At 51.5% G+C, this 24,511-nt stretch overlaps 6 protein-coding genes across 6 annotated transcripts; 2 read left to right on the plus strand and 4 right to left on the minus strand.

Moving 5' to 3' along the window:
- Window positions 1-3,948: 3,948 nt before the first annotated feature.
- On the minus strand, window positions 3,949-7,990 carry MRS44_013284 (uncharacterized protein; the record flags this gene model as incomplete). The annotated part of the gene is made up of 15 exons (XM_065616769.1): window positions 3,949-3,986; window positions 4,041-4,441; window positions 4,498-4,622; window positions 4,675-5,089; window positions 5,142-5,358; window positions 5,413-5,687; window positions 5,740-5,944; window positions 6,004-6,039; window positions 6,093-6,218; window positions 6,260-6,472; window positions 6,535-6,809; window positions 6,861-7,356; window positions 7,413-7,521; window positions 7,580-7,744; window positions 7,805-7,990. 15 exons carry the CDS (start codon window positions 7,988-7,990, stop codon window positions 3,949-3,951), a joined length of 3,282 nt encoding a protein of 1,093 aa, XP_065472841.1.
- Window positions 7,991-9,235: 1,245 nt separating this feature from the next.
- Window positions 9,236-9,526, plus strand: MRS44_013285 (uncharacterized protein; the record flags this gene model as incomplete). Its single annotated transcript, XM_065616770.1, has 1 exon — window positions 9,236-9,526. One exon carries the CDS (start codon window positions 9,236-9,238, stop codon window positions 9,524-9,526), a length of 291 nt encoding a protein of 96 aa, XP_065472842.1.
- A 2,290-nt stretch (window positions 9,527-11,816) lies between these two features.
- On the minus strand, window positions 11,817-13,184 carry MRS44_013286 (uncharacterized protein; the record flags this gene model as incomplete). Its single annotated transcript, XM_065616771.1, has 1 exon — window positions 11,817-13,184. One exon carries the CDS (start codon window positions 13,182-13,184, stop codon window positions 11,817-11,819), a length of 1,368 nt encoding a protein of 455 aa, XP_065472843.1.
- Window positions 13,185-14,678: 1,494 nt separating this feature from the next.
- Window positions 14,679-15,356, minus strand: MRS44_013287 (uncharacterized protein; the record flags this gene model as incomplete). The annotated part of the gene is made up of 1 exon (XM_065616772.1): window positions 14,679-15,356. The coding sequence occupies one exon, from the start codon at window positions 15,354-15,356 to the stop codon at window positions 14,679-14,681; it is 678 nt and encodes a 225-aa protein (XP_065472844.1).
- A 482-nt stretch (window positions 15,357-15,838) lies between these two features.
- Window positions 15,839-20,721, plus strand: MRS44_013288 (uncharacterized protein; the record flags this gene model as incomplete). The annotated part of the gene is made up of 4 exons (XM_065616773.1): window positions 15,839-16,141; window positions 16,180-17,337; window positions 17,393-18,169; window positions 18,220-20,721. 4 exons carry the CDS (start codon window positions 15,839-15,841, stop codon window positions 20,719-20,721), a joined length of 4,740 nt encoding a protein of 1,579 aa, XP_065472845.1.
- Window positions 20,722-23,464: 2,743 nt separating this feature from the next.
- Window positions 23,465-24,425, minus strand: MRS44_013289 (uncharacterized protein; the record flags this gene model as incomplete). The annotated part of the gene is made up of 3 exons (XM_065616774.1): window positions 23,465-23,536; window positions 23,584-23,933; window positions 23,981-24,425. 3 exons carry the CDS (start codon window positions 24,423-24,425, stop codon window positions 23,465-23,467), a joined length of 867 nt encoding a protein of 288 aa, XP_065472846.1.
- Window positions 24,426-24,511: the final 86 nt, after the last annotated feature.

Below are 24,511 nucleotides of genomic sequence, written 5' to 3' on the forward strand. Positions count from 1 at the left end.
GAGTGGAATGGGATGATGGATACCTAGCGGTAGCAAGAGACGATGCTTTGGGAGTGGAAGACATCTGGACTCCAATCATGGACATGAAGGTCTCAAAAAGTATAGCGCTTCAAGTACATAGGCTCTTCTTTGCATTCACATGTTGTATCTTGACCAGAAATAGTAAGGTTTGCTATGGCTCAGCGAAGCGTCACTCTGAGCGGTGACACAGCTTACGCCAGCTGGTGGTGGCACATTAAATATAAAGTGGGCCTACATGGCTTCTCTCGGCTTCTATATCGCCGAACCACCAAAAGTCTTCTTGTTTTATGGTGTACCCGTTGCGTCAACACCTGCATGGATAGCCTTGGAGGCTGCAGATTCAATTGGACTGTCTTTAAACTGCGAGCTCGAGCTGCTATTAGGATTTCCAAGATTCAAGCCACAGATTCTGGTTATTTAATTGGTGGGTGCACTGCACTACAAGCAGATGTTGCTGACCACTCACGCCGCAAAATGCCGGTAACCGAAGCCATATGCAGCCATGACGCTACAATCGAATCGTCTGACGAAAAAAATATGTAGGATGGCTCGTTCGCATTGGCTTACATGCGTTCGAAAATAATGTCAGTGATCAGCCACAAAAATTACACTGGGTATAAAATCTCTGCTTCATTGAAGAATTATTGAAGAGTTAAATAAGGATAGAAGAGTATTAGTCAAAAACAAGAAACTTATCCCATTTCATATTCCATGGTTGAGCAGGCCAATATTGTAAGGCCTAGCTCATCCCTTTTCCTTGCGTTGATGCTTCGTCAGTGGATGTCGTTGAGACAGGGTTGAGGCTCTTGAGCAGGTGGAGACAAATTGGGCCGCCCGGAGCGTGTAGGGCTAGATAAGGTGCCAGGTTGCTTACCCCACAGTACAATTGCTAAAAATAGCCTTTACTTCCCTAAAGTATCCACAACCAGGGAGCAAAAAGTCCAAAACTGGCGTTTGCTTCTTAGGCAAGATTTACATAGGCTGTGTCACCATTCCACTACTACGGCCCTTTTGGCTTCCGCTCTTTACGGTAGTACAGTAATAGGTATTCGAATAGGTTGTCCATTCTCCACTGTCATACTTTCGGCGCACGGACATTTCCAGGAAAAGGGGGTGGGCATTGGCACTGTCCACGCACTACACACACCCTGTAGGGTCTCGAGGTAGTGGAGTACGTTGGCCATTAAATTCTGTCTTCAATAAAAGAGTCAGTTAGCTCTGTATCGAGAGGCTATTAGAGCTAGGCGCCACGATTCAAGTCGTCAAGTTAAAAGGTTTGCGGAAAAGGTGATAATAGCATGCCCTACCTTGACAATCGACGAAGTTTGAAATTAATAATAGTCTTCCCTTTTAACTCATGCTTTTGAATATAACTTTTCGAGAGTCTAGATGTTAATATACATTGATAAAAACATTACAGCAATATTTTCGTTAAAGTTTATTCAAGCTACCTGCTATAGTTTAAACAAATTTACAAAAAATAGTAGAGGTATAAAGTACTTGAATCTTGTCGCATCGTGGCAAGAAGCATGGAGAACTCGGGGAAAAAGACTATACGCACGGGCCCGTTTGTGTGCATTTTGTCGAAATACAAAAAAGTGGGGGGAGAGGGTGGACAGTAGGACATCACGGAAGCTTACGTCTATACGTTCCGTATAACTCTTCCAGGCCTAGCCCTGCGGAGTGGACAACCTGTACAGACATAATCCTACGACGTTGAGTTTGCGACCGCCCCTGGCCCTCGACATGTAGCCCTGGACGGGGTCAGGAGCCGGATCCCTTTACGGCTCGGGAATTTCCTAGCCAAGATTAGTTGTCCTGCGGGAGGCTCATTTTACCTGGTCACACATGGGTTGCTTCAGCTAGACTAGTCCCTCCTACCTGTTACCGCAGGCTTGAGCGGGGGTGCACGGAACTTTCCATATGCACGATTTGGTCAGCCCGCTATCACTTATACGGCGTTGCAACGGCATGACATGGCAATAGCGAACCTTCCGAAGCAAGGACCTACCACGGCTATTAGCTGAAGGTTGGGGATTGGTTCAGCAGCTTAGCTCGGTTGTTAACAACTGGTTCCCCACCACCGGGTGGCCTGGGGTCCAGGAATGTCACTGCAACCGGCTCCATGCAACAACATTCCTCATCTCGGCAGTTCTTGACCCAACATCCACGTTCAGCGTAATAGCACGGCACTCGCTGCTGTATCAGTTGAGTGCGCCGTTGGGCGGATGGGGAGTCGTCCGGCGGCTAGGAGCCCGGCAGTTGAGTCCTTGCGGCACTCCTGCGTAGCTCAGTAAGGGTCCTTGGGCCCAGCCACCCACCATTGAATGCAATAATTGCCTAACTGCTACAGTAAGGCTCGTTCCGGAGATTTGTTGTCGCAGGTACTGATGGGCTATGAGGATCAAATGAGCGCTTGATTTTCTATCTAAAGGAGTGACGAGAGCCGGTCTCTTATACCTATGTTCAGTCTACCGATCTCATAGGCAGCAGGCTATTGCCTAGTGCTAGTTATAGTGTAGCGTTCACGCTAACCGTGGGGCTATTCACGATGGTTGTGATCCTTGCCTTTGGCATCACACATCATAAGAAACGGTATCCAAGACAAAGAGACGATGGGATCAAGACCACAACAACCCTTCTAGGCCAAGAAAAGGGCGTCCAAAGAAGCTTACGCCTTTGCAGATTATACGTATCAATTCGTATATTAACCGACACCGTTCTCTTACATGGAATGATATATTAATTGAGCTTCAATTAGATGTTAGTATCAAGACCCTCAAGAACCGTCTTCATAGCCATTGGCGTCGTAAATGGCGGTCAAAAAGACGAATCAAGCTATCAGAAGAAGATGCGAAAGAGAGACTAGAATACGCTCGATTTTGGATCCGTCATCCTGGTGATTATATCAAGGTAGGAACCCTCAAAGTTATGGGGTTCTTGCTGACCTCTCCACGTAGATTTGCTTCGGCGATGAGTGTATAATCCAAAACGCCCCGAATAACCCTGACGGCTGGGTCTTTCGCCGACCCGATGAGAAGTATCGGAAGGAACTTGTTAATATTCAATCACACGGAAAGCCCCGTCAGTCAATTGTGGTGTGGGCTGGTATCGTTGGAAGGAAGAAGTCTCATCTCATCGTCATGACGAGGGATCCAACGGCAAAACGGAACGGATTTTCAAGCTGCGGCTATTGCAGGGCATAGACAGAAGGTCTTCTTCCCTTCCTCGATGAATTTGGCCAATTTCAGCAATATAATGCCCGTATTCATATATCAAAGCAGTCCCCTGATTGGCTTCTTCTCCATGGCATCCGGCCCATCATCCACTGGCCCGCACACTCACCCGATTTAAACCCCATCGAGCATCTTTGGAAGGCATTAAAGGTCAAATTAAGAAGATTATACCCTCAGTTTACTAGGCTAGGGAAAAGCGAGGCCGATACGGCCTTGATGATAAAATGGATACAGGAAGCGCGGGAGGCGTTATCTACAGACCTGATTGAGAAGCTGACTAACTCAATGGAACGTCGGCTACGCGCAGTTATTTGCGCGCGGTTGGTATACCAAATATTAATTTACGGAATCAGGGCTTCAAATTGATATAGCTTTTGACTTTATATAATAATTAATTATCGAGTAATTGCAGAGTGTTGTTGAAGGGTGAAAAATGAGGCCGTATAATGGGGGTGGGGTGATTCCAAACTTTTTGCGTAAGATTTTACTCCATCCTGGGGTCCAAGAGAAAGATATACTATTCAATCTAAGATCATAAAGAGAAATACACTCGAAAAGCCACGAATCATCCGACTTTAGTTCATGGCAGAGTGCGACAGGGCAGAAAGAAACCAGTTCGCCGCGTGTCAAGCAAAACCAGCTGCTGTGCTACTATACTAGTTCGGAACTGCTGGAACCTCCTAACCCCGTCTCACATCTTAGCGGTCTTGTCGAAGATGACCTTTTTGGCTAACAGCGTGTCAGTATACGCCAATCACGCTCCAGGGGTTCAAGATAACTCACAAAGAGGAAACGGCGTCCACTTGCTCCCATCTTCAGCCAAGTACATCTTAAACGCGCCATTTACCGTTTTGCTCTTCATCTCCCCAGCGGGGCCTGGCGCTCTTCTCAAATTGCTCAACCGAGCGCACACACGTAGCATACTAGCACCGGCAACGGTCACAATCGGACGACCGAGACATGCATGAGGACCCCAGCCGTGGTGGATGTACAGGTCATCCGGCCGGTCCAACTTGATGTCGTATGGATCAGGAAACTTGGATGGGTCCAAACCGGCGGTCACAAAATCTGTGAATATGGAGTCGCCCTTCTTCAAAGGTACAACGCGAGCACCATCTCGTACGTCAACTTTGTCTGCAACCACGGTTCGGAGAACCCCGAAGGCGGGAGTCGAGAGGCGGAAGCTGATGCGTGTAAGCATTGTTCATGTTGTATGGGGAAGTAGGAATGAGACACGTACCCTTCCAGGGCGTACTTCTTCAGCTTCTCGAAGGCTTCCAGCTCGTCCGACATGGCAAGCTTCTGAATCGCAGGCCAATGAGAGCAGTACTTGTCAGACAAGTACAGATCAATCATCTGAGCCCACTGGGCATCTAGTTAGATCCGCGAACATTCATCACAGAAGCCATTTACTTACACCCTGAGCCTGGGTAGCACATGCTGCTGCAGCAGTAGGAATAATTGCCCACACAGCCTCATCGATGCCTTTTCCGGGCCCGAGCAGTCTTTCAACCAGCTCCTCGCCGTAGCTTTCTAGGACTCCGTCACTGGAGGCCGTTCGCAGCACATGACGTAGGGAAGGGAAGCTTTGCGCTTTGATCCCCCCAACCGTTCTTTGCATCTTCTCACCAAGCTTTTTGGTTCCTGCTGCAGCTATAAGGCGGTTCTTAAATGACGCCGCAGTGTCTAAGTCGAGGAAGACGTAACCGAAGAGATCAGCGAGCGTATCGCTTAGCGCCCTAGCTGTGTAGCTATCGGGTGCTGCCCCATCTTCCTGGAGAGGAATGTCAAAGAATCTCGAGACAAAATGGGCATGGGCAAGGTTTCCAATGCTATAGAAAATATTAGCCCAACGGCCGGGATGCTTCTGACTCTCATGCTTACTCCCTTACTATGTCCACCTGGTAGGATTCGCCAATCTTGCGGCCATGCTGGCGTAACAGTGTGGCAGTAATGGACTCGTAAAACTGTCTTACTTCCTCTAGGCCCTTCTCTGGGCTGTAGAGGCACTGTTTGACAAATTGTCTTTGTTCGGCGTTCGCTAGGGCGTCTCCGCTGAGCATGTAGTCATGGTGGGTCAGTTGGAAAGTGTGATTTCCCCCTTATGAATTGTGAGTCTTGCCAGAAAGGTTAGAGTTGCGTGGGGATATCTCACATGGTACATGAAAGCGCTCCTGGTCACTGAGGACATCCACCACCCCCTGCCACGTAGTTATTGGAGTCGGCTGCTCAATGAACGAAGGCTTGCTGTAGTCAAAGTTCTGTGACGTACCGAGCTTCTTGAAGGCTTCAAGGTTTGCTTCAGGTACAGTGAAGGGATACAGAGCGTAGACGCTGTTTGAGCGGTACCACCCAGGAAATGCCCGCATCAAGAGCTTGTACATCACTCCGCCGCCAGCAACATCAAAGTCAGAGCTAACTTCTGTATAGCTGTTTCGATTTCAGGGCAGTGCACATGATAAGTTCAAACGAGGTGTCTTACCCAAAGCTGGTTAGGTTTGAGGGGCTGTAGTCAACCGTGAAAAACCTATCTCCGCGGACGAGTGCAACAGCATCGGACAGGATTGCAAAGGAGGTAGTGAATCCTGGACACAATCCAGAGCCCGGAACCATGGGTTTCTTGGTCTCTTCGGCTAGAAGCCCTGGATAGAGTTCGACATTGTCTGGGTGTCCATACATCGCCTCGACTGTTTCGTGAAATTAGCACCGTCCCACCAACCACACGGCCTACAGATCGTTGTCTTACGCGCTTCAGCCACAGACGGATCCGGGTTAATGTCCGCTAAGGAGAGTCAGCACGAGTTATCGCCAGTATACGCATAGTTGCGGACTTACTAAAAGTGGTGTATGGCTTCAGCTTGAAGAACAGCCTGAATTCGTTCAACGTCGCCAAACCCCATTGACGTCCTTGCTGTATCCCGTAGACTTCCACGGCCTTGAGAACACGGGGAATATTTCTAGCTCCAAAGGCTCCTAGAATGAAAAGAGATATTTGTAAGTACGCTTGACTGGTCGGCGGCAATAAAGCTCATTGCGGGAATACATGCCGGCAACATTCTCAGTTCCTTCTTGCAGGAGCCGAACCAACTCGGCATCCGGAAATGTCCCATCTTCTAGCCGCGTAAGGCCACCAAAGGTCCACTTCTCCGGATCCCCTGGCAGACTAGAGCCCCATTTGCGGATGCCTTGCAGGAATTCGTCGGTGGACATGGTATCTTAAGGATGTATGTGGTCAGTATTATAGCGAGGATTCTTTGTGGAGCTGCAAATGCTTTACCAGGATTAGTATGGGGACCGAATACTTCTTTGAAAAAGTCATTCGCCCACGCTTCGTCTTGCCTGCTCACAGCGCTGTGCCACCTGTATATCATGTTAAATTCGACGCTTACCTGGTTCCCGATTCCCCGTGGAGTCCCCTGTGAATCGAAGACTTGACTGGAATCCTCTCGAGGGTCCAGTTTCCAATCAGAAGGAACGGGATTGCGGTTGAGATTGAGAATAGTGCGGAGGTAGTCTGACAGGATCATATTCACGTAGAGACCACATGTGACACTGCAGAGACATTAGCTGAATACATCCTTTAGTTCGGAGTGGAGAACCTACAGTCTCCCTGTCTGGAACAGATCATTGTCGCGCTTCCGCTGTGCTTCGTCGTAGTCTGCATGGCCAGGTGTCACGCCGTCAGCAAGGCTGAAACGCCCGTCCTCGTTGATGGTTGCCAATTCTCCAACTATGTAGTTGTGGAAACGATTGAAGGCGATTATCAGAGCGCAAACACCAGGAGGTTGCGTAAGGAGCCTGTCCTCGGAAAAGGCATCATTCTTTAGGCGCCCATCCTTGAAAGTCCGGACCTTGGTTTGCTCTTCCGCGTTTTTTCCGTAGAGAGGTGACAGATCAAGATATGATGAGTTTCTTAACTTGTTCATGTCTCCCTCATCGGTGTGGAAGAGATATGTGAGTCGGTCAGCCTGTCGTTTATTAAACTCACCAATAGTTTCATGTTTGTACGTACCGTGGATTATGACGGTTGCAAGGTAGAAGAGACAGCTTGATACTTTGCTGGGACTCTCCCTTACAGTGCCGTTTCGGGCCAGGAGACCTACGACACGTAAGTCTCCGTTCAGAAAATATATTTACCTGGGGAACACGGCTGACTATCAAAAATAAGAGATGGGTCAGGAAGGATAGAAGTCCGTTTGTGCTTGGACACCACGCTTCGGGCGTAGTGGCTTCCCGCCGCGCCGAGGTGAGGGTATAAAATGTTCTACAGAGTTAATCAGTCAAGTTTTGGATGTATAAGCCGAAGGGTGGCTTAGCCTTACGTTATTCGACCCGTCAGCGGTGCGGTACCTAAACTCGTCGCCCAAGTACGAAAGGGGCGGGTGTCGAAGGTTGTTCCACAACCTGTTAATAAACGCGGCGTTGAGGTCATTCCTAACTCTAGAGCCATTGGGTAGCGACGCTGCAAGCTGCATGATGTTTTCAACCTTGTTACAAAAGGTCAGTACTCTTTAGTTCAACGACATAACTAGACCAGCGACACGTACGAAGTACTCGCGATCATCTACTATGCCACCGGCTAAGGCTGCCTCCGTCCCGCCATGAAGAATACGCAAATCCGGCACGAGGCGGCCAGCCTGGCTGAGGATATCACGGCGAACTTCACTGAGGAGATCGGCCAAGTTCGCCTGTACGTCTCTTGCGTTGCCGGGCTCGCTTTTGTTTGCGGCCATGATGTCGATATTAGTTGCTTTTTAGGGTTGCTATTCAGATGATAGAATATCGTGGTTCAAGTCCAAGGTGTGTTTTTTATCCCAGGTGCGAAAGCTCCGGGATAGATAAATACATAAATTCACATGAACTCACGAGCACGCGATGCGCGGCAGTGGAGATGCCGGCTGAGGTCTCCATCATGAAATCATCATACCTCCCTACCAGACTTGTTTTTGTTTCACATGTCAAATCTAATCTTTCAGCGGAAGGAAATGCCCTCTAAATTGACCAATATAATGGATTTTAGGGCATCTGTCCAGGCTTGGCCAAACATAATCTCAGGGAGATTCACTACGCCATGGTCTAACTTTCTGTCCGACTGATGATGATACTTCCAGAACCCGACATTGTGTAGCCTTTTTATAAGGCTGACTGTGATCCGAGCCGCGTATCATCTCAACTTCGACTCACAAAGTTGAGGGCCATCGTATGCCTAAAGTCTATTCCCCGTATTGCATTGCCGTGGTTACAGTACATGCGTTGATGAAAGTCGAGAGTCAAAATGTTATATGAAGGTCGCCTCGGCAGACATGTGAATCGAATTTTTCCTAGAGTAAAGGCAAGAGAATTCAGAGCATAAAGGGGAAGGATGTTGTTTTCTTCGAACTCCTTCTAGCCAATACCGATCGTGAATGGCCATGGTGTGTGACAACAATCGTCCACAATGACTTCAACCCCACAACGCAATTGGTGCCAACAAACTTAATATATGCGTAAGACTCTATATCATCTACATCAGCACTAATCTTAGCAAACATGAACTGTCTGTGCGGCCCTCCGGAGATGAGGCCACGTCGTGTAACTGAACCTTAATCCAAGGTAACTCTGACCTCACACGTCTCTCTATCGTCATCCTCCGATCACAGGCCATCCAGTGTAATGGATTATTTCGAGATATCGACATAATTCGGGAACCTTCACGGCGTTAAGGTTCGAATCCAACTTGATTGCTACTTGACTCTCCTATTCGTTCATTTTGTTTATGCCATCAACTTGCACGTCGTGCTCGGATCTATCGTAAATGCTATCAAGCAACTGATTTAGTCGAGATTGTTCTTAAAAAGTTTGATTTCCCATGCGTCAGCGTGATTTATCGTAAGCAGTTCTGCCGCATTTTCCTAGGCTTGAAGACGATAAAAGGCGGCCTCGCAGGCGAACAGTGTCTACTTCTCCACTGTGTAGTAGTTATCAAGACTTCTTCTACCATGGCGCAGGAGACATGTAAAGTCGCAGGCTACAAGCGCATCATTCTCTGCGCAGACGGCATGTGGCTTTCGTCCGACCAAGGCAACAAGTCGGTGCCTTCTAACGTCGCCAAGATTACCCGAGCAATTTCCAAGACTGGTCTCGACGCCAGTGGCAATCTCGTGAAGCAGGTTGTCTTCTACCAGTCAGGCCTTGGAGCTGGAGACCCCTTGATTCAGAAAGCCATATATGGTGAGAGCTCAGCTCGAATCTGCCTCCTTACTTCCCGTCCCCGCGGGCCACGACGCTAGCACTCCGTCTCGCTGCCTCTTGATGATGTTTGCCTGTGTCGTACCTAGCCTCCTCGATGAGGATCGAGTAAATGGATCAGGCCGGTGCATTTGCCGTCAGCCACGCGCGCGGGACCATATCGCTCTAAGCTTCGGGGCCGCCAGATTCGTGCAGTGAGAGCACAGATAACCAGTCGCCCACGTCGTCCTCTTCGCCCACCGCCCTCCAGCCTGATGTGGGGATATGAAGGGGGAGGAAGGCGGAGGCGTGGAGCGCGCGCTCATGCTGTCGCGTTCGCCACCGCTCTCCAGGCCGCACTTTATCACCTGCGACCGAGTTCAACGGGGCCTTGGGGCTTGGGTGGATACGTCCATTTACGTGATCCACCTATTTAAGGGCGATGAAAGATGTGAGCGTTGGAGGAAGCGGCCATCAACAACGACTTCTACAGCACGGCCAATACAGCGATTTTTTGGTGACGAGCCAGTCAAGCTTATATCAATCCCTACAGTGGCTGCTTCTTATAATGATGAGATGAATCATGTGGATCGAGGAGACCAGAGGATGGCATATCAGGGCTACGATCATGCTATTCGCCGCGGCGCTTGGCAGGCTCTCACTTTGACCTTCCTACTCGATGTGGTCCTTGTGAATAGTTATCTTCTTCAACTCCACGGCCAGCCTCATTGGAAGCGATATACGAGCCAGAAAGAATGGCGCCGACGCATTCATAACGGGTTATTTAGGGCGTTCTATCCCTTCAATTGTGATAAGCCTCCCGGATGTAACTCGCCCCACATAACTCTGTCCCATGACTAGTACATCAGAGAAACCTCGCGACGCGTCATCAATCATTATCAATGCGAAGTCGCACTTTGTAACAAGAAGAATTGCTGGGACAAAGACCACGGGCTAATTTACGTTAGAATAGATGTATCTTTTATGCTCACATTTTAATTGGTCAGACACCCCTGTAGTGACCTGGCGGGAGGCTTATCACAATTGAAGGGATAATGAAAGTCAGTCAAGAGAGAGGTTTCTGACCGGAGACGAATTTACGCCTATGGGACAGCATAAACTTGTCCGAAGGGGGAAAAAAGCTAATTGCGTTGCTTGTCAGGGCCACTGGGTTGGGCAGCCAAGGTCAAGAAGCTCAAGGAAGCCTTTGGCGCCGGTCAGCAATAATAAGAAGAGGCATCAATCAATTTGGGGATGTGAGCAGTGTGATGTCGCGATTTGTAACTCTAAAAATTGTTGGGACAAGTGACATAGGCTAAATTAGGTGGCGAATCATGTACCTTTCACCCTTGCTTTTTAATTGGGCAGACATCCTTGCAGTGACCTGGCGGGAGCCTTAACACATTTGAAGGGATATAGAAACTGGCAAGTATACAGTGCGAATACGGGGTTTCTCTACAAAGTTATAAAGACATTTCTTGTAAAATACAGGAAAATTCATGCTGGACATTTACTATATAATAAATCTTCTATCAGAGTTTTGGCTATTTTGGAGGTAAAACGAATTTTAGAATAATTGTTAAAAACCCTGCTTTAAGGTGTAGAATGAAAAAGACATGCTTGTCTGGGACACATGCTTATCGATGGTGCCCGCAATTACGTCGTAATTCGCTTAGACCACGTGACAACTTATCCCCCGCAAAAGGCGGCCCGTGAAATCGTGTGCGCGACGCCTGATAAGTTCTGCTTATCATGTACGTTATTCATCAATGGATAAGGCAGACTCAAGGAGAGGAGTTGATATGGCACTGGATCTTCTCAGGTTTCAAGAGAGGGTCAGTCGTGCGGTGGCCAATTGCCTTGATGCCTTTAGCATCCTTAGACTTTGATTCCTGACATATGCAAGCATACCCCTTAGGCAGCATCACAGGGGCAGAATCTGCACCGCCAACCACCATTTTCGAACCGTTCCTTTTCAGCGCAACCGCTGATGAACCAAGCGGATCCCAGTTACACGTGGTTTATGTCAACCTAGCACTGATACACGAATGCGGACATTGAAATAAAAGATCAGTGTGTAGATTGTATTGCTCTCCCCCGATATTTAAGGAGCGACGAAGGTTGGTCTCTTATACTCGTGTTCAATCTGTTGATCTCATAGGCAGCAGGCTGCTGCCTGATGCTAGTTGAGATCGTTCACGTTCATCGTGAACTTGTTCACGATGAACGTAATCTTTGCCTAATTCTGGCCTCATTCCAACAACCTGATCTTGACAAGTTTCCTCCAACAGTAAGTGAAGGTCTCCGGAGCTTGACACCACCCTCCCCTCCGCGGACTGTAAGACTGCGAATTCAAGGCCATGGCTGGCCGCTCCGCAGTGCCCAGGATTCCGCCGTCCTGGATGGATATCTTCTGTGCCCACCTCCGGTAATGTTACCGAGTCCATCTAGATCCTGCCCACCCGGCAGGCTCATGTCAGCCCAGCCATAGCGATAGACAGTGGCGTTTTCTGTGGGAATTACTCTCTCGCGCAACTCAAAAAGCACTTTCCATATGGCCAGTCCCCCAAGAAGTTGAGTCACCAGGCTCCCAAACAGACTGCCGAACGGGCCGTAGTCCAAGATGTTTGCGTACACATCACCATTGCCTAAGTGGGAGCTCGGGATGAGGGGAATCGGTCCTGGCGTGATGGGGGAATTAAGAGTAGCCAACACAATCGGAGGCGGTTGCAGGAGTAGTATGTTGCCCGTGTCGTTATTCCAAATCTGCTCGAGCATCTTCAGCAGAGCAAAATCCGACAGAACCAGGTTTGGATAGACCGTTCTCCCTTGTCCAATAATGGGGATATAGCTGGCAATGCTCACCAATTTCTCAAGCACGCCTCCTCCGCTTCTCCAGAACCGGAATTTCTGCCGGCCCAGATCGTAATGACAACCAGGAAGCCATTCCTCATAGATGCCTACTGCGCCACCGTCCCCCCTCTTCGCCAGACATGGTTGAAAAGCCCAAAGACGGTCGTGAACCGAGACTAAATGACAGACATTCATTACCACGGAAGATACCACATCGTCGTAGAATTGGGGGTAGTCCAGTCCCAGACCACCCGTAAACGTTGGAATCCCCAGCGATCCAACGGTATCAAACAGGCCCATGAACCTCACCGGTGGTTGGGGGGGCGCCGCTCCATTGGGAACAGGGTCACCGATCAATACGCAGGAGTTCATCTGCCGAAAGTTGACGGAGTCAGGCGCGTGCGGCGCGTTGATAAGATCTCGAGACTTGTTATTCGAACATCCAGATCTCGATTGGTATTCAAACCCAAACGGGCGGAGTATGCCGTAGTTGATTAGCCCGGCAACCGAGCGGACGGTGTATGCACCGCGACTTAGACCGAACATCCAGATCTCATGGTTTGGAGTATAGTGATCGACGATGAATTGGTACGCCAAGATGACTTCCTCTTTGAGGTCAGAAGCCGTTGCTCCGTCAAACAGGTAGTCCAGGAAGCCAGCGCCGAGGCCGACGCCATGACGATACCGTGCGACGATCCGACTTCCAGCCGGATCGGCCGGATTGACTTGCCGAATATACGTATCCGTGGAATTGGGGTTGGCGATAGGGACTTGAAAAAGCTGGGCCAGGCGATAGATGTTGGTTTCGGTGTTAGTCTCGCGACCACACCAAGTGCCATCGCAGAGGACAACTATCCGAGGTGCCATTGGGAATAGATTATGGTACACATAGATGGTTGCCACTCGAAATTGGAAAAGACGGCCTTCTTTGGACTGCTTGAGGAAAAAAGAGTCGGAAATGGGCACCTGCGGCAGCCCAGCTTTATAGCGCCGAGTCACAGCTGTCTAAGCAAATGCTCAGAGTAGCTCCGGACATATCAAGGCAGAATCTGTCAAGACGACACTGACCGGAGGCTAAGCCTTGAGCTGTCCAACTCAATAGCGTATCTAAGGGTGTCTTAACTAATCCTACCATTACGTAAATACCTGCAGGCCACACTGAAACTCGTAGTTCTCACAAAGTCTGCAGCCACCAATATCGCGTCTCGTAATCATGCAGTGAGACGGCAACTTCCACACAGGCCTATATTTACATGCTAGATCAGAGATGACAAGATGTATGGATTCATATGATGTGGAGTGACCAACCAGCTGTGCTCCTGCGTGATGCCGTGAGCCCGGGCACAAGGATGCCATGGAGGTGCCGCCAAAGAGGTAAATCAAGCAAATGAGAATGTACTTCATGGCTTGGATATGGTCACAATGGATCCAGGTGTGAGGGAGAATAGGTTCGACGAGAGCAAGGTGGAAGTTCACCTCGAAAGTATGATAAACACAGGTCTAATATATAATCAATTAATTATATGACTGTCCAATTTCGACAAGGCTCTATAGTAACGGTCAGATTCCGTGGGAACACCTAGATGCGCGAAGAATCGACGATCGGGGGAAAAGGAGAGACTGCGGCGTTGTCGACGCCATCTCGTATCCCTTGAGCTGTGGAAAACCTCCCGCCAGGTCACGGCGGGGGGTGCAGCCAATTAAAATGCGCCATATCAAAGATACCTGTTGGACCCCCCCTATTTTAGCCTATGATAGAAGTACCAGCAATCTCTCGAGTTACAAATCGCTACATCACACTGCTCACATCCCCAAATCGATTGACGCCTTCTTTTGTTGTAGCTGACCGGGGCCAAGGGCCTCCTTGCACTTCTTGACCTCGGCTGCCCTAATTGAAGTCCCTTACAAGCAAGGCAATCCGACTTTTTACCTCTTCGGACGTGTTTATGTTGTGTCACGGGCGTAAATTCGTCTCCGGCTCGAAAAGTCCGCCTTGACTAGCTTTGCGGATGGAAGGTCTTGAAGACCGCGTTATATAAGCATTCCCTCCACTTCTTCTGGCTTGTATAACGCACCCAAGCCGGCTCCCCGTGCAGCTGTAAGAGGAAGCTATTCACTAGGACTATATCCAATAAGAAGGTCCAAGCAATAGCCTGCCAAGCGCCCCGGCGGATAGGATGATCATAGCCTAGATATGACCTCCTTTGGTCGCCTCGGTCAACATGATTCATTTCGTCGTTGTAGGAAGCGGCGATAGTAGGGATCGATATAAGCTTGACCGGCTCGCCACTAAAAAAGCGCTGTATTGGCCGTGCCATTGGGGTCTTCGTTGACGGTCTCTTCCTCCAACGATCACATCTCTCATCGCCAGTAAAGACGGTTGAAAGGAGCAATACGAGGGCAATATCCTTCCAAGCGATCTGACTGGCCTAGAGAAGAAGACGATAAGTTATCAGCCGAATTGTAAGGAAGAGTGTCGAGTCTTCCTACCTGATTATCGGCCGTTGGGATGACCTTGATCTCATTAAATTGGAACCCTGACTTCCCTGCCTTATCGGCCTTTTTGGCGTCTGCAAGACCTTTGTAGATGCCACAATTAGGCCGAGCTGTGCCGGTTGCACCGTGGCCGTGCTGACGAAGGGAGCGGAAGAAGTCTGGCGACGAGAAGAGGTTATCCACGAAGACGTGATATGTCGACTCCAGCAACAGTTTAATAAGGGCAATAACGACGCTTTGAGTCGAGTTCAACGCTATGATCTTATTCCCAGCTTCTGTGATGACGTGGATAACTTCCTTGACCTCGTCAACCTCGTTAGGAGCCCTCCGTTGGCTGCCTTTTCCCTTGCCTTTCCTCCTCCTTCGTTGTGATGCCGGCTTCTTCCTCTCAACACCAACTGGACCGTATTTTGCGCCAGGTTGGTGCCAAATCCAACGCAAGAAGATACCAAGTTGGGCCACAACCCATACCCTGAACCCTGTGTCAGTAGGCTTGCCCGGTATATATGTGACCTCTGAGTTCCTCCCTGTATAACGGATCATGCCCTCATCTACAGCTAGATGAGAGCCCGGCTCACAGAGCTGCGTTGTAGCTTGTTGTATATGCTCAGACCACGGTTGCGCGCATTGGAAGACCTCAGGGAAGCATTCGTCATCTTCGAATTTAGTATGGTCAAAAGGGCGAAGGTGGCGGTGAAGGAGTTGAAACAGGGCTGCCGTCAGATCAGATTAACAATCAGATATATCAATCAGATCAATCAATTCAAATCAGATATGGAATTTCATCAGATCAATCAATTCAGATACAAGTGTCTATACATCTGATATGTCTGATATCCCTTGCACAGAGAGCGGTTACCCTAGAACTGCCGGATCATTTATATGCTCCGACTCCGCACCTTCCCTTGTAATCACACTTTCTTGGCATGCAAGTGTTAAGAAAGTGGCCTTATCTACACCTTAATCCTTAACAATCGCACACCAAACGTCCCAACCTGCGCGTTGCGCAGCCGCACGCGGCGGCGATGGCATCGTCTACGACGAACCCGCCCGCTGCTCCGGATCCCTTTGACCTGGGTATCCACACCCCCGCCAACCTGAACCGAGGAGCCCGTCCAGCTCTCTTGCAGAACAGCCCCGCGATCGTGAACGGCCCAAATGGTGTCTCACCCGATCCCGGGCGCATGGCTCAAACGCCGTCCTCGCCACTCAATGCCACCACCACCACTGCCGCAGCTACGGAAGGAGCTCGCCCTGACCCCCCTCATCACCTCCTGGACAACGACCAGTCTCTATTGTCGAGCCAGCCAATAGGCTCGCACGCGAACGTGTAGAGGAGTATAACGCCAAACTGACGGTCTTCCAGACCTTCTGTGCCAAGTTCGAAGAAGCTGCGCAACAATTTACCACTGGACCGGAACAACAATTCGCCCAACAGTTCGCCAACAGCTTTCTAGACTCCTGGAGCCGCGAGCTCTCCGGTGCTGGACCAACCCCCAAGCCTACGTACAGCAGCGTCGCTGCCTCACCTCCTGCGGCTGATCCCGGTCATCTGCCTCCCCAACGCCAACGACAACAACAACATCGACAACAATCTGACGCCCCGCGTCGCCAGGGACAACCGGCGACTATCGCCCCACCCCGCGAGGACCTCCGCGTCTTCATCCGCCTAGAAGCTAGCGCCCCGGCCCGGACCCAGAGTTGCTACGCGATCCGGACCCACATCTGCGAAAAACTGGGCGCCATCTCAAACAAGATCCGGCAGGTATTCCCCGTCAGATCGGGATGGGCCGTCCAGGCCGCCGACCCTGAGACCCGCGACTTCCTCGTGGGGAAGCAGTCCGAGTGGGCGGCGGACCTGGGCGCCACGGCCATAGAGACTAACAAGACATGGTTCACCTATGTGATCTCGGACTTTCCCCGAAGACTGACTGACTTCCACGGCAAGGAGGTTGACGTTGACAGTATTGTCAGCGATGAGATAGAGATCCAGACGGGGCTCAAGCCCGTCGACGTGCGCCCCTCGCGACAGGCCTCGGAAGACCCCCTGACCAAGACCCTGCTTGTGTCTTTCCTAAAGCCAATCAGGAAATATTGGTCTGTCTTTGGCAGCCGTCCGGCTAGATTTTTCGACAAAACCGACCGCCCCAGGCAGTGCGAAACATGCTGGGACTACCATCCCATCCGGATGTGCCATAGACAGCCTCGCTGTCAACGATGCGGCAAGACGGGCCACGCCCTGGATGACTGTGTCGCAGCAGAGCAGTGCGCCAACTGCTCGGGCCCCCACCAGGCCAACTTCCACAAGTGTCCGGCTCGACCGAGGAAAGTGCACGGCGTCTTTCGCCGACTAAATAGGGAGCAGAGAGAACATATCCGGACGATAGGTGCTGAGACGTACCGTCAGCGCAACCCAGAACCGCAACGCGACACCAATACACCGCAAGAACAGCTGGACGCCCACGCATCTAGCCCAACCGCATCAAGAGCGCCCTCATGCATAATGGTGGCTACAACCTCCGAAGTAGAGGAGGAACCGGAGCATCCCAGACCTGGCTCACCAAGGAAACGCCGCATAGTCCTTATCACCCGTCCTCATGACCAGGAATAGATATCTGCAAACACTAAAGAAGGATAGACAGCCACTCAGGATCTTTCAGGCCAACGTCGGTAAGATCCCCCCGGCCCACGATTGCGCCCTGGCACTAGCCGATTCCGAACGATACGACGTCGTCCTCCTACAGGAACCATGGACGGCCTTCACAAGCTTGCAATGCATCACCAAAACACACCCGGCGTACGACACATTCGCGCCAGTCGACACATGGAACAGCAACGACACTCGGCCCAGAGTTATGACGTATGTCCGACGGGACCCAAGGCTCCTAGCGGACCAGATCCGGCCCTTTCAGACCCGAGACACTCTTTGGCTCAGGGTTAACGAAGTGATCATGGTCAACTTCTACCGCCAGAGCGACGAGAAGGACGCACTGAACAATCTGCTACGATGGCCTGTCCCGGAGCGTTGTCTCGTTGCTGGCGACTTTAACGCCAGACATCATACCTGGCAGACCGGGCAGGCTACTAACCGGGGACAAGACATCGCCTCCTGGGCCTCGGAAAACGATCTAACCCTACTGAATACCCCAGATATCCCAACAAACCCGCATGGAAACACCATCGACCTCGCCTTTACTAATATACCACTGGCTGAAGCCGCAATCGAGGACCATCTCGCGACCAGCTCTGATCACTTCACACTCAAGCTCACCCTCCCCGACATAACACCGGTCCCGATGCAACCGGGCCGGATCCGCGTGACAACAGAAGACGAGCTCAAACGCTTTGTCGAAATCGTAGAGCTTGGAGCTGCACAAATCCCCTCGCAGACTCGTCCCCATCAGAGCTTGACGAGCTCGCCTCGAGGCTTGTGAACCTCCTAACATCGGCGGCGAGAGCGGCCGGCCGACCTTCGCGGAAGGGAGCGCGTACTGCACCCTGGCGGACCGAAGAATGCGCCAGCGCCGCGGCCGAATTCCGCGCCATAAGAAGACGCTACCCCCTCGGGTTTAACCAAGAAGTCCAATTTGCCAAACGAGGCTTCCACCGTGTCGTGCGCCGAGCAAAAAGACTCTACTGGCGGAACCTCATCGATAGCTTCTCGGATAGTAGCTCTGTCTTCAAAGCAGTGCGATGGCTAAAGTCCCCAGGGGCCTTCCAACCACCACCACTGCAGGTTGGCGACGTCGTTTACGAAACCCAGATAGACAAGGCAAACGCACTCCGCAGGGCTGCGTTAGAGCGACGAACCGCAGAAGACGATATCCAGGACCCCTGGATCGAGGTGCACCCTCCTAGATCGATACCATTCCCACTAGAAATCTCCCTGGAAGAGGCGCAGTACGCGACCCTCCATACGGGAAACACTTCCCCAGGATCAGACAACATCACAGTCAAACTCCTCGAGGCCGTGTGGCATATCATCGGGACGCACGTCCGCCGCCTATTTCAGGCATGCCTCACTGTAGGCCATCACCCAGAACCATTTAGGGAGGCGGAGGTGGTCATGATTGCGAAACCGGGACGAAGGGACCTCACGAAGCCGCGGGCGTGGCGGCCCATCTCACTGCTCTCCTGCCTCGGCAAAGGGCTAGAACGACTAATTGCACGCCGGCTAGCATGGGCAGCCATCCACTACCAAGTCCTCCACCCGCAACAGGCCGGGGCACTCCCGAAGAGGTCTGCGACGGACCTGGTGACTGCCTTGATCCACGACATCGAAGAAGCATTCGCACGAAACAAGGTGGCCACATTGGTCACGATGGACATCCAAGGCGCGTTCGACACCGTCATGCGCAACAGGCTGGTTCTGCGCCTACGCGAACAAGGCTGGCCCGATCATCTGGCCAGATGGGCTGGATCTTTCATGGGCGGCCGATCTGCGCGTGTCAGGTACCAAGACACCGTCACCGCCTCCTCTGCCCTCCAGTGTGGCCTCCCTCAGGGGTCGCCGGTATCGCCGATACTGTTTCTGCTCTACACGGAGCCCATCTACCGTCTAAGCAACCCCCAAGGCCGCTTCGGCTACGCAGACGACACAGCCATCCTGTTCACAGGCGACACGGTAGACGAGACCACCGCTGCGGCGTCTGCGTCCATCGAAGATGTGATCCGCTGGGGCGCGGCAAACGGGGTCTCCTTCGACCCCGAAAAGACCGAAGTCATGCACTTCTCTCGCAGCAAACTCAGGTCCTCCCCGGCGATACGCCACGGTGACGTCGTGAAACAGCCCGAATCGGCCCTGCGCTGGCTGGGCATCTGGCTTGACAGTAGACTGTCATTCCGAGTCCACGTTGAAAAGTGGGCGGCGAAAGCAAAGGCGGTGGCCTACCACTTGCGGGGACTCGCCAACACGAAACACGGTCCGCTTCCGAGCGCCGTGCGAAGCGCCGTCAGAGCATGCGTCGAGCCGGTGCTGCTCCACGGCGCCGAGGCGTGGTACCCGGGCACAAGCCGGCCGCGGTGGAACCAACCATCCAAAGACGTACCATCGAGCAACCAGCATCTTATCCAGAGAATGACCGAGGCCATGAACCAATCCATGAGAGCTATCCTACCTGTCTGGAAGACAACACCTATTGCCGCCCTCCACCGAGAATGCGGGATACCACCAGTCGCCCAGCTTCTTGAAGCACGGCAGCTCCGCTTCTCAGCACGACTTAAGTCGCTTGATGTGGCTCACCCCCTGGCGAGCCGAACATGCCTACCCCGCCAACCTACTTACCACGACCTTATCAAGCGAAAATACCAAGCACCGCCAGAGAGCAGCTTCAGGGCACGTCTTCGACGCACCGACGAGCTCCTCGCACCCTGCGCACGACCAAAGCTCATCCAGCAACGCTTTGGCGATGAGCAAACGACACCGCTACAGACAGCATCGAAAGAGAAGACGGCTGAGGCCTTCCTTCACTGGGTCCAGACACTCGACCCGCTCACCCTGGTCGTATACTCAGATGGAGCCGCCAGCTATGGCTATACTATCCACCAAAATAGCCTCCCGATCCTTGATGGATCAGGACGACTCGGACCGGCTGAGGTCTTTGATGCCGAAGCCACAGGGGCATTAGAAGGCTTGAACGCCGCCCTACACCTGCAGGAATCAGCAACCCGAGACATCTTCATCTGCCTAGACAACCTCGCTGCCGCTACATGCCTGCGGGGCACACTATCAGACTCCTCCCAGGAAGTCTTTCTCGAGTTCCAGTCCCTAGTAGCATCGCACGGGGCCACTCAAGTGCGCTGGGTACCCGGTCACACCCAAATCCCCGGTAACGAACAAGCCGATAAACTAGCAAAAGCAGCGTCCTCGCTGCCCGAGCCCGAGGGCGCCCGACCCACGCTGGCCTAGCTGCGAAGAATCGCGAGGCAGAAACCAAAAGAAGCATTCAGAACCTGGTGGCCCTCCGCCTCCCCTGAGCAGTATAAGAGATTCAATCTCAAGGCGACAATAGCCTGCCCGCGGGAGCTCTCGCTCCCGCGTACAGTCTTGCACCACTTACTCGCTGCAAGGTCCCTTCACGGGGATTTTGCCGCATATCACGAGAGGTTCAATCACACTGAAGCACGAGTACTCTGCTCATGCAATCGACGCAAAACACCTGACCATATCTTCTACTGCAGAAAGGTACCGCCACGGAAGCGAGCGAGGCTCGCTCCCTCGCCGAATACGGCAGTGAATCTAGCTTTGGGAAAAGACTTTGACAAGTTCGTCAAACTGGCCAAGATAAGCGCCTTCTTTGATAGGATCTGCCCTCGCTACTAGACGGGACCGCCCCGAGACGCAGTTACGTCCGCTCCCTCCTTTATTCTCTCTTCTCTTCTTTTGTTACCTCTTTCTATTGCACAGGCTCGGCCAGGCAGGGAGCCATAACGTTCTCCGTCTGGCTGCGGCCATCCTCAACCACGGCCCTCCACCATGACTATCCTAGTCATGAGCTGCCCCGCGGCTACTATTCACTAGCCGTGCCTGGACCGCCCGCTGACGGGTAACAGGCTCGATATAAAGCGCCATTTGTGCCGATTATATGCTGGATAGGGGACACTATATAGTTAGATCATATATAGACTCCCGTAGCTCAGCACGTCCTGTGCTCCCTTAGGAGACTTCTGAGGCCTCACGGCCTCCCGGACGAAAAAATACATACATACATACATACATAGCGATACATCATTACATCTTCCTTTGCCATCTCACTTTCTTGGCATGCAAGTGTTAAGAAGGTGGCTTTATCTACACTATTCCTTAACAAGTGCACAACAGACGTTCCAACCTGCGCTCTGCGCAGCCGCAAGCGGCGGCGAAGAGGGCTACCGAGGCATTTTAAATCCTGCTTTATACTAGCTCTTGGCCATTTCAATTTTAAGGGCATCGAGGCCCATATTGATTGGATTAATCTCATGTCTTATGAGTTGTACTACGGCTGGGATGGCGACAACTACGGCTATCGGAAATATCGGAAACCGGGTTTTGTCGCATACCAACCTGTTCGAAATTGACTACTCCTGGGACCAGTGTGGCTAACAGACCGACCGTCTGACAGACCGTCTGACAGACCATCTTCAGACCGCAGACCGACCGACCGGCAATTGTCATCAGACCGACAGACCGGAGCTGCTGGTCGGATTGGGTGGTCTGATTTGGTCTGGGTTAGGGGTTTCCAGGGCTCCCATTGGCCGACTCAGCCTTGGCGCACCCGTACCAGTCCCACTCTTTTTGCGGGTTCGAGTTCGCAGCGCCAAATTAAGTGGGGCATGGCAAGGGTAGCCAATGAGGGCATCAGAAAATCAGACCTAGACCGACCAGGTTGCTAACCCAGACAGACCTAGACCGACAGACCGGGAGCCTCGACAAACCCAGACCGACAGACCGAAGCGGCCGGTCTGGGTCGGTCGGTCTGTTAGCCACACTGCCTGGGACCTGGCAGGTATCACTAGACCACTTGGCATCTATACAGCACCTTTGACTGGCACACAAAGCCCTTGCAGTTCTAGCAGGTTGGCGTTGAGCCTTCCATCACTGTACTCGGCTTGGGCTTCTATGGCCGATCCTTTGAGCTCGAATTTTCTTCGTGCTGGAAGCCCAGCTGTGGCTTCAAGGGCGCTGGCCAACCCGGTCGCTGCCCTAGCATGACTGAAATACTCTCATGCCGGTAAGCAATCATGAAGGTCAATTGGATAGCCCAGTGCCAGTCGCGTCGCCCAGTGCGATTTAGGCATCATGGCGACCCCGTGGCCCGGGGACGAAGTCTGGCCCACCGACTACAGAGAGCACGCCACAAATCTGAGCAATACCTTCAGAGAGCGCTGTCAAGCATCGACAATGGAAACGACCAACCCCTCGCGCCTCATGGGGTTAAAATCGCGCTCATCGGGGCGCTTTCCCTCATTGTCAAATTACAGAGCACGCCTGATCTTGGCCACGTTCATCAAGCTGTAAGAAGGGCTATGTGTTGATACATGACGTAGGAAGGTGGCATTCAAGAATATCGTTCTGACCGAGAATGGCTTCACGGATATGCTAATAATGCATCCAGATTGTCGACGTGTTTCTTCGGAGGTTTATGAAAGTATCAGCCCGCTGGTGTTGCCGGCAATCACCCACCCACTGCAGGAAGAGCACATGGGCGGGGTGCCGAAATATGAGCCAAGAAGACACTAGATCGCCGGCGGAAACGCTCCTTGCCTGGAACTCCAAGCACAACACTATTGAGCCAGTCTCTCAGGTAGATACGAAGTCAAGCAAGTTGCTGGTGTGTTGTCTCTACCTATGCAGGCTGGCTGGCTTGCTTCTGCCATGACCAAATATGCGAACAACTTCTTAGTGAAAGAGATGGAATCATAGTGAGGCCTCGGATAAAACACCTTGAATTGGAGCCAGGGCAATGAATATCCATTCTGAATCCGACAAAAAGACAAGATAAAGGACGATCCAAGAAGTGTGCTGACCATTCTCCCTCCGCGAGGACCCAAACCCTATAAAAGGAAATCAATACCCGACGGTGATGATTGTCAATCAAAGAGGCCTCCTCCCTAGAGCCTAGAACTACATTGATACCAATGAAGTTCTTAGATCATATTCAATGAGCCAACGATCAGGCGCTTTTTTTCTGGGCGGCCTGGGACATTTCTTTGCCAACAGGAACAATACTCTCCACCAGCATATCCTAAGTCTATTAGATGACCATCTGGGTTTGAGAGTTCTAAAACTCACCATTACTGACTGCGGCGAGAGCCAGCATGCCAAGCGAATCATGAAAGCGCTTGTACCCGCCCAAACCGTTCCTGCTGTGCCCTTCTCGACCTCTCGCACTACCTTTGTGGCGTACTGTCTCGGTGTGATGGCACCTTCTTGCAGGCGGCCATCCGCAATATCATGAATGAACTGACGGACCTTATAGTAGTGAGAAGTCTCAGGTAACGGGATGTCCTCATAATCAGCGAACGACCCGGTCTTGACGCCGGAGGTGAGGAGAGTGATGGTGCGAACTCCAAGAGGTTGGAGCTCGTGACGCCAAGTCTCGCTGGCTGCTGCAAGAGCGGCTTTCGATGAATTGTATATACCTAAACCAACTTTTAGCGATAGACGGTAGTAGTTGCAGAGAACACACTCATAAAACCCATTGGGACTTGTGCGTTGACGGATGTGTTGTTCACAACGCAGCCTTTAGCATTGATCAGGAGAGGGGCAAAGGCCTGAAGCATGGCCATCGGAGCCCAGAAGTTGAGGTCAAACAGCTTCTTACTCTCATCAATCGAGGCATCCAAGGCTGGAACTAACATTGTGCTGCCGCTGTTGTTGACAAGAACATCCAGTTTGCCGTCAGTTGCTGTTTCGACACTCTGGACAGCAGCAGCAATGGACCCGGAGGATAACACGTCCAGATTCAACACTGTAACATTCTTTGCTCTGGAGAGATTTGGTGAGATTTTTGAAGGGTTTCTGACTGTTGCAAAGACATGGTATCCCTTCTCCTGGAATACCTCAGCCAAAGCTGAGCCGATGCCGCCTTTGGAGCAGCCGGTGATTAAGACAGATTTGCGAAGAGAAGCCATTGTAAGAGATATGTCGTCGCTGTGTTGGATGCGTGACAACTGTGAACAACTTCCATGATTTAACATGATATTTCTTCAGGCTTTAT

The sequence above is a fragment of the Fusarium solani genome (assembly GCF_023522795.1).
Source record: "Fusarium solani strain SB1 chromosome Unknown bctg00000009, whole genome shotgun sequence".
NCBI classification, from domain to species: Eukaryota; Fungi; Ascomycota; class Sordariomycetes; order Hypocreales; family Nectriaceae; genus Fusarium; species Fusarium solani.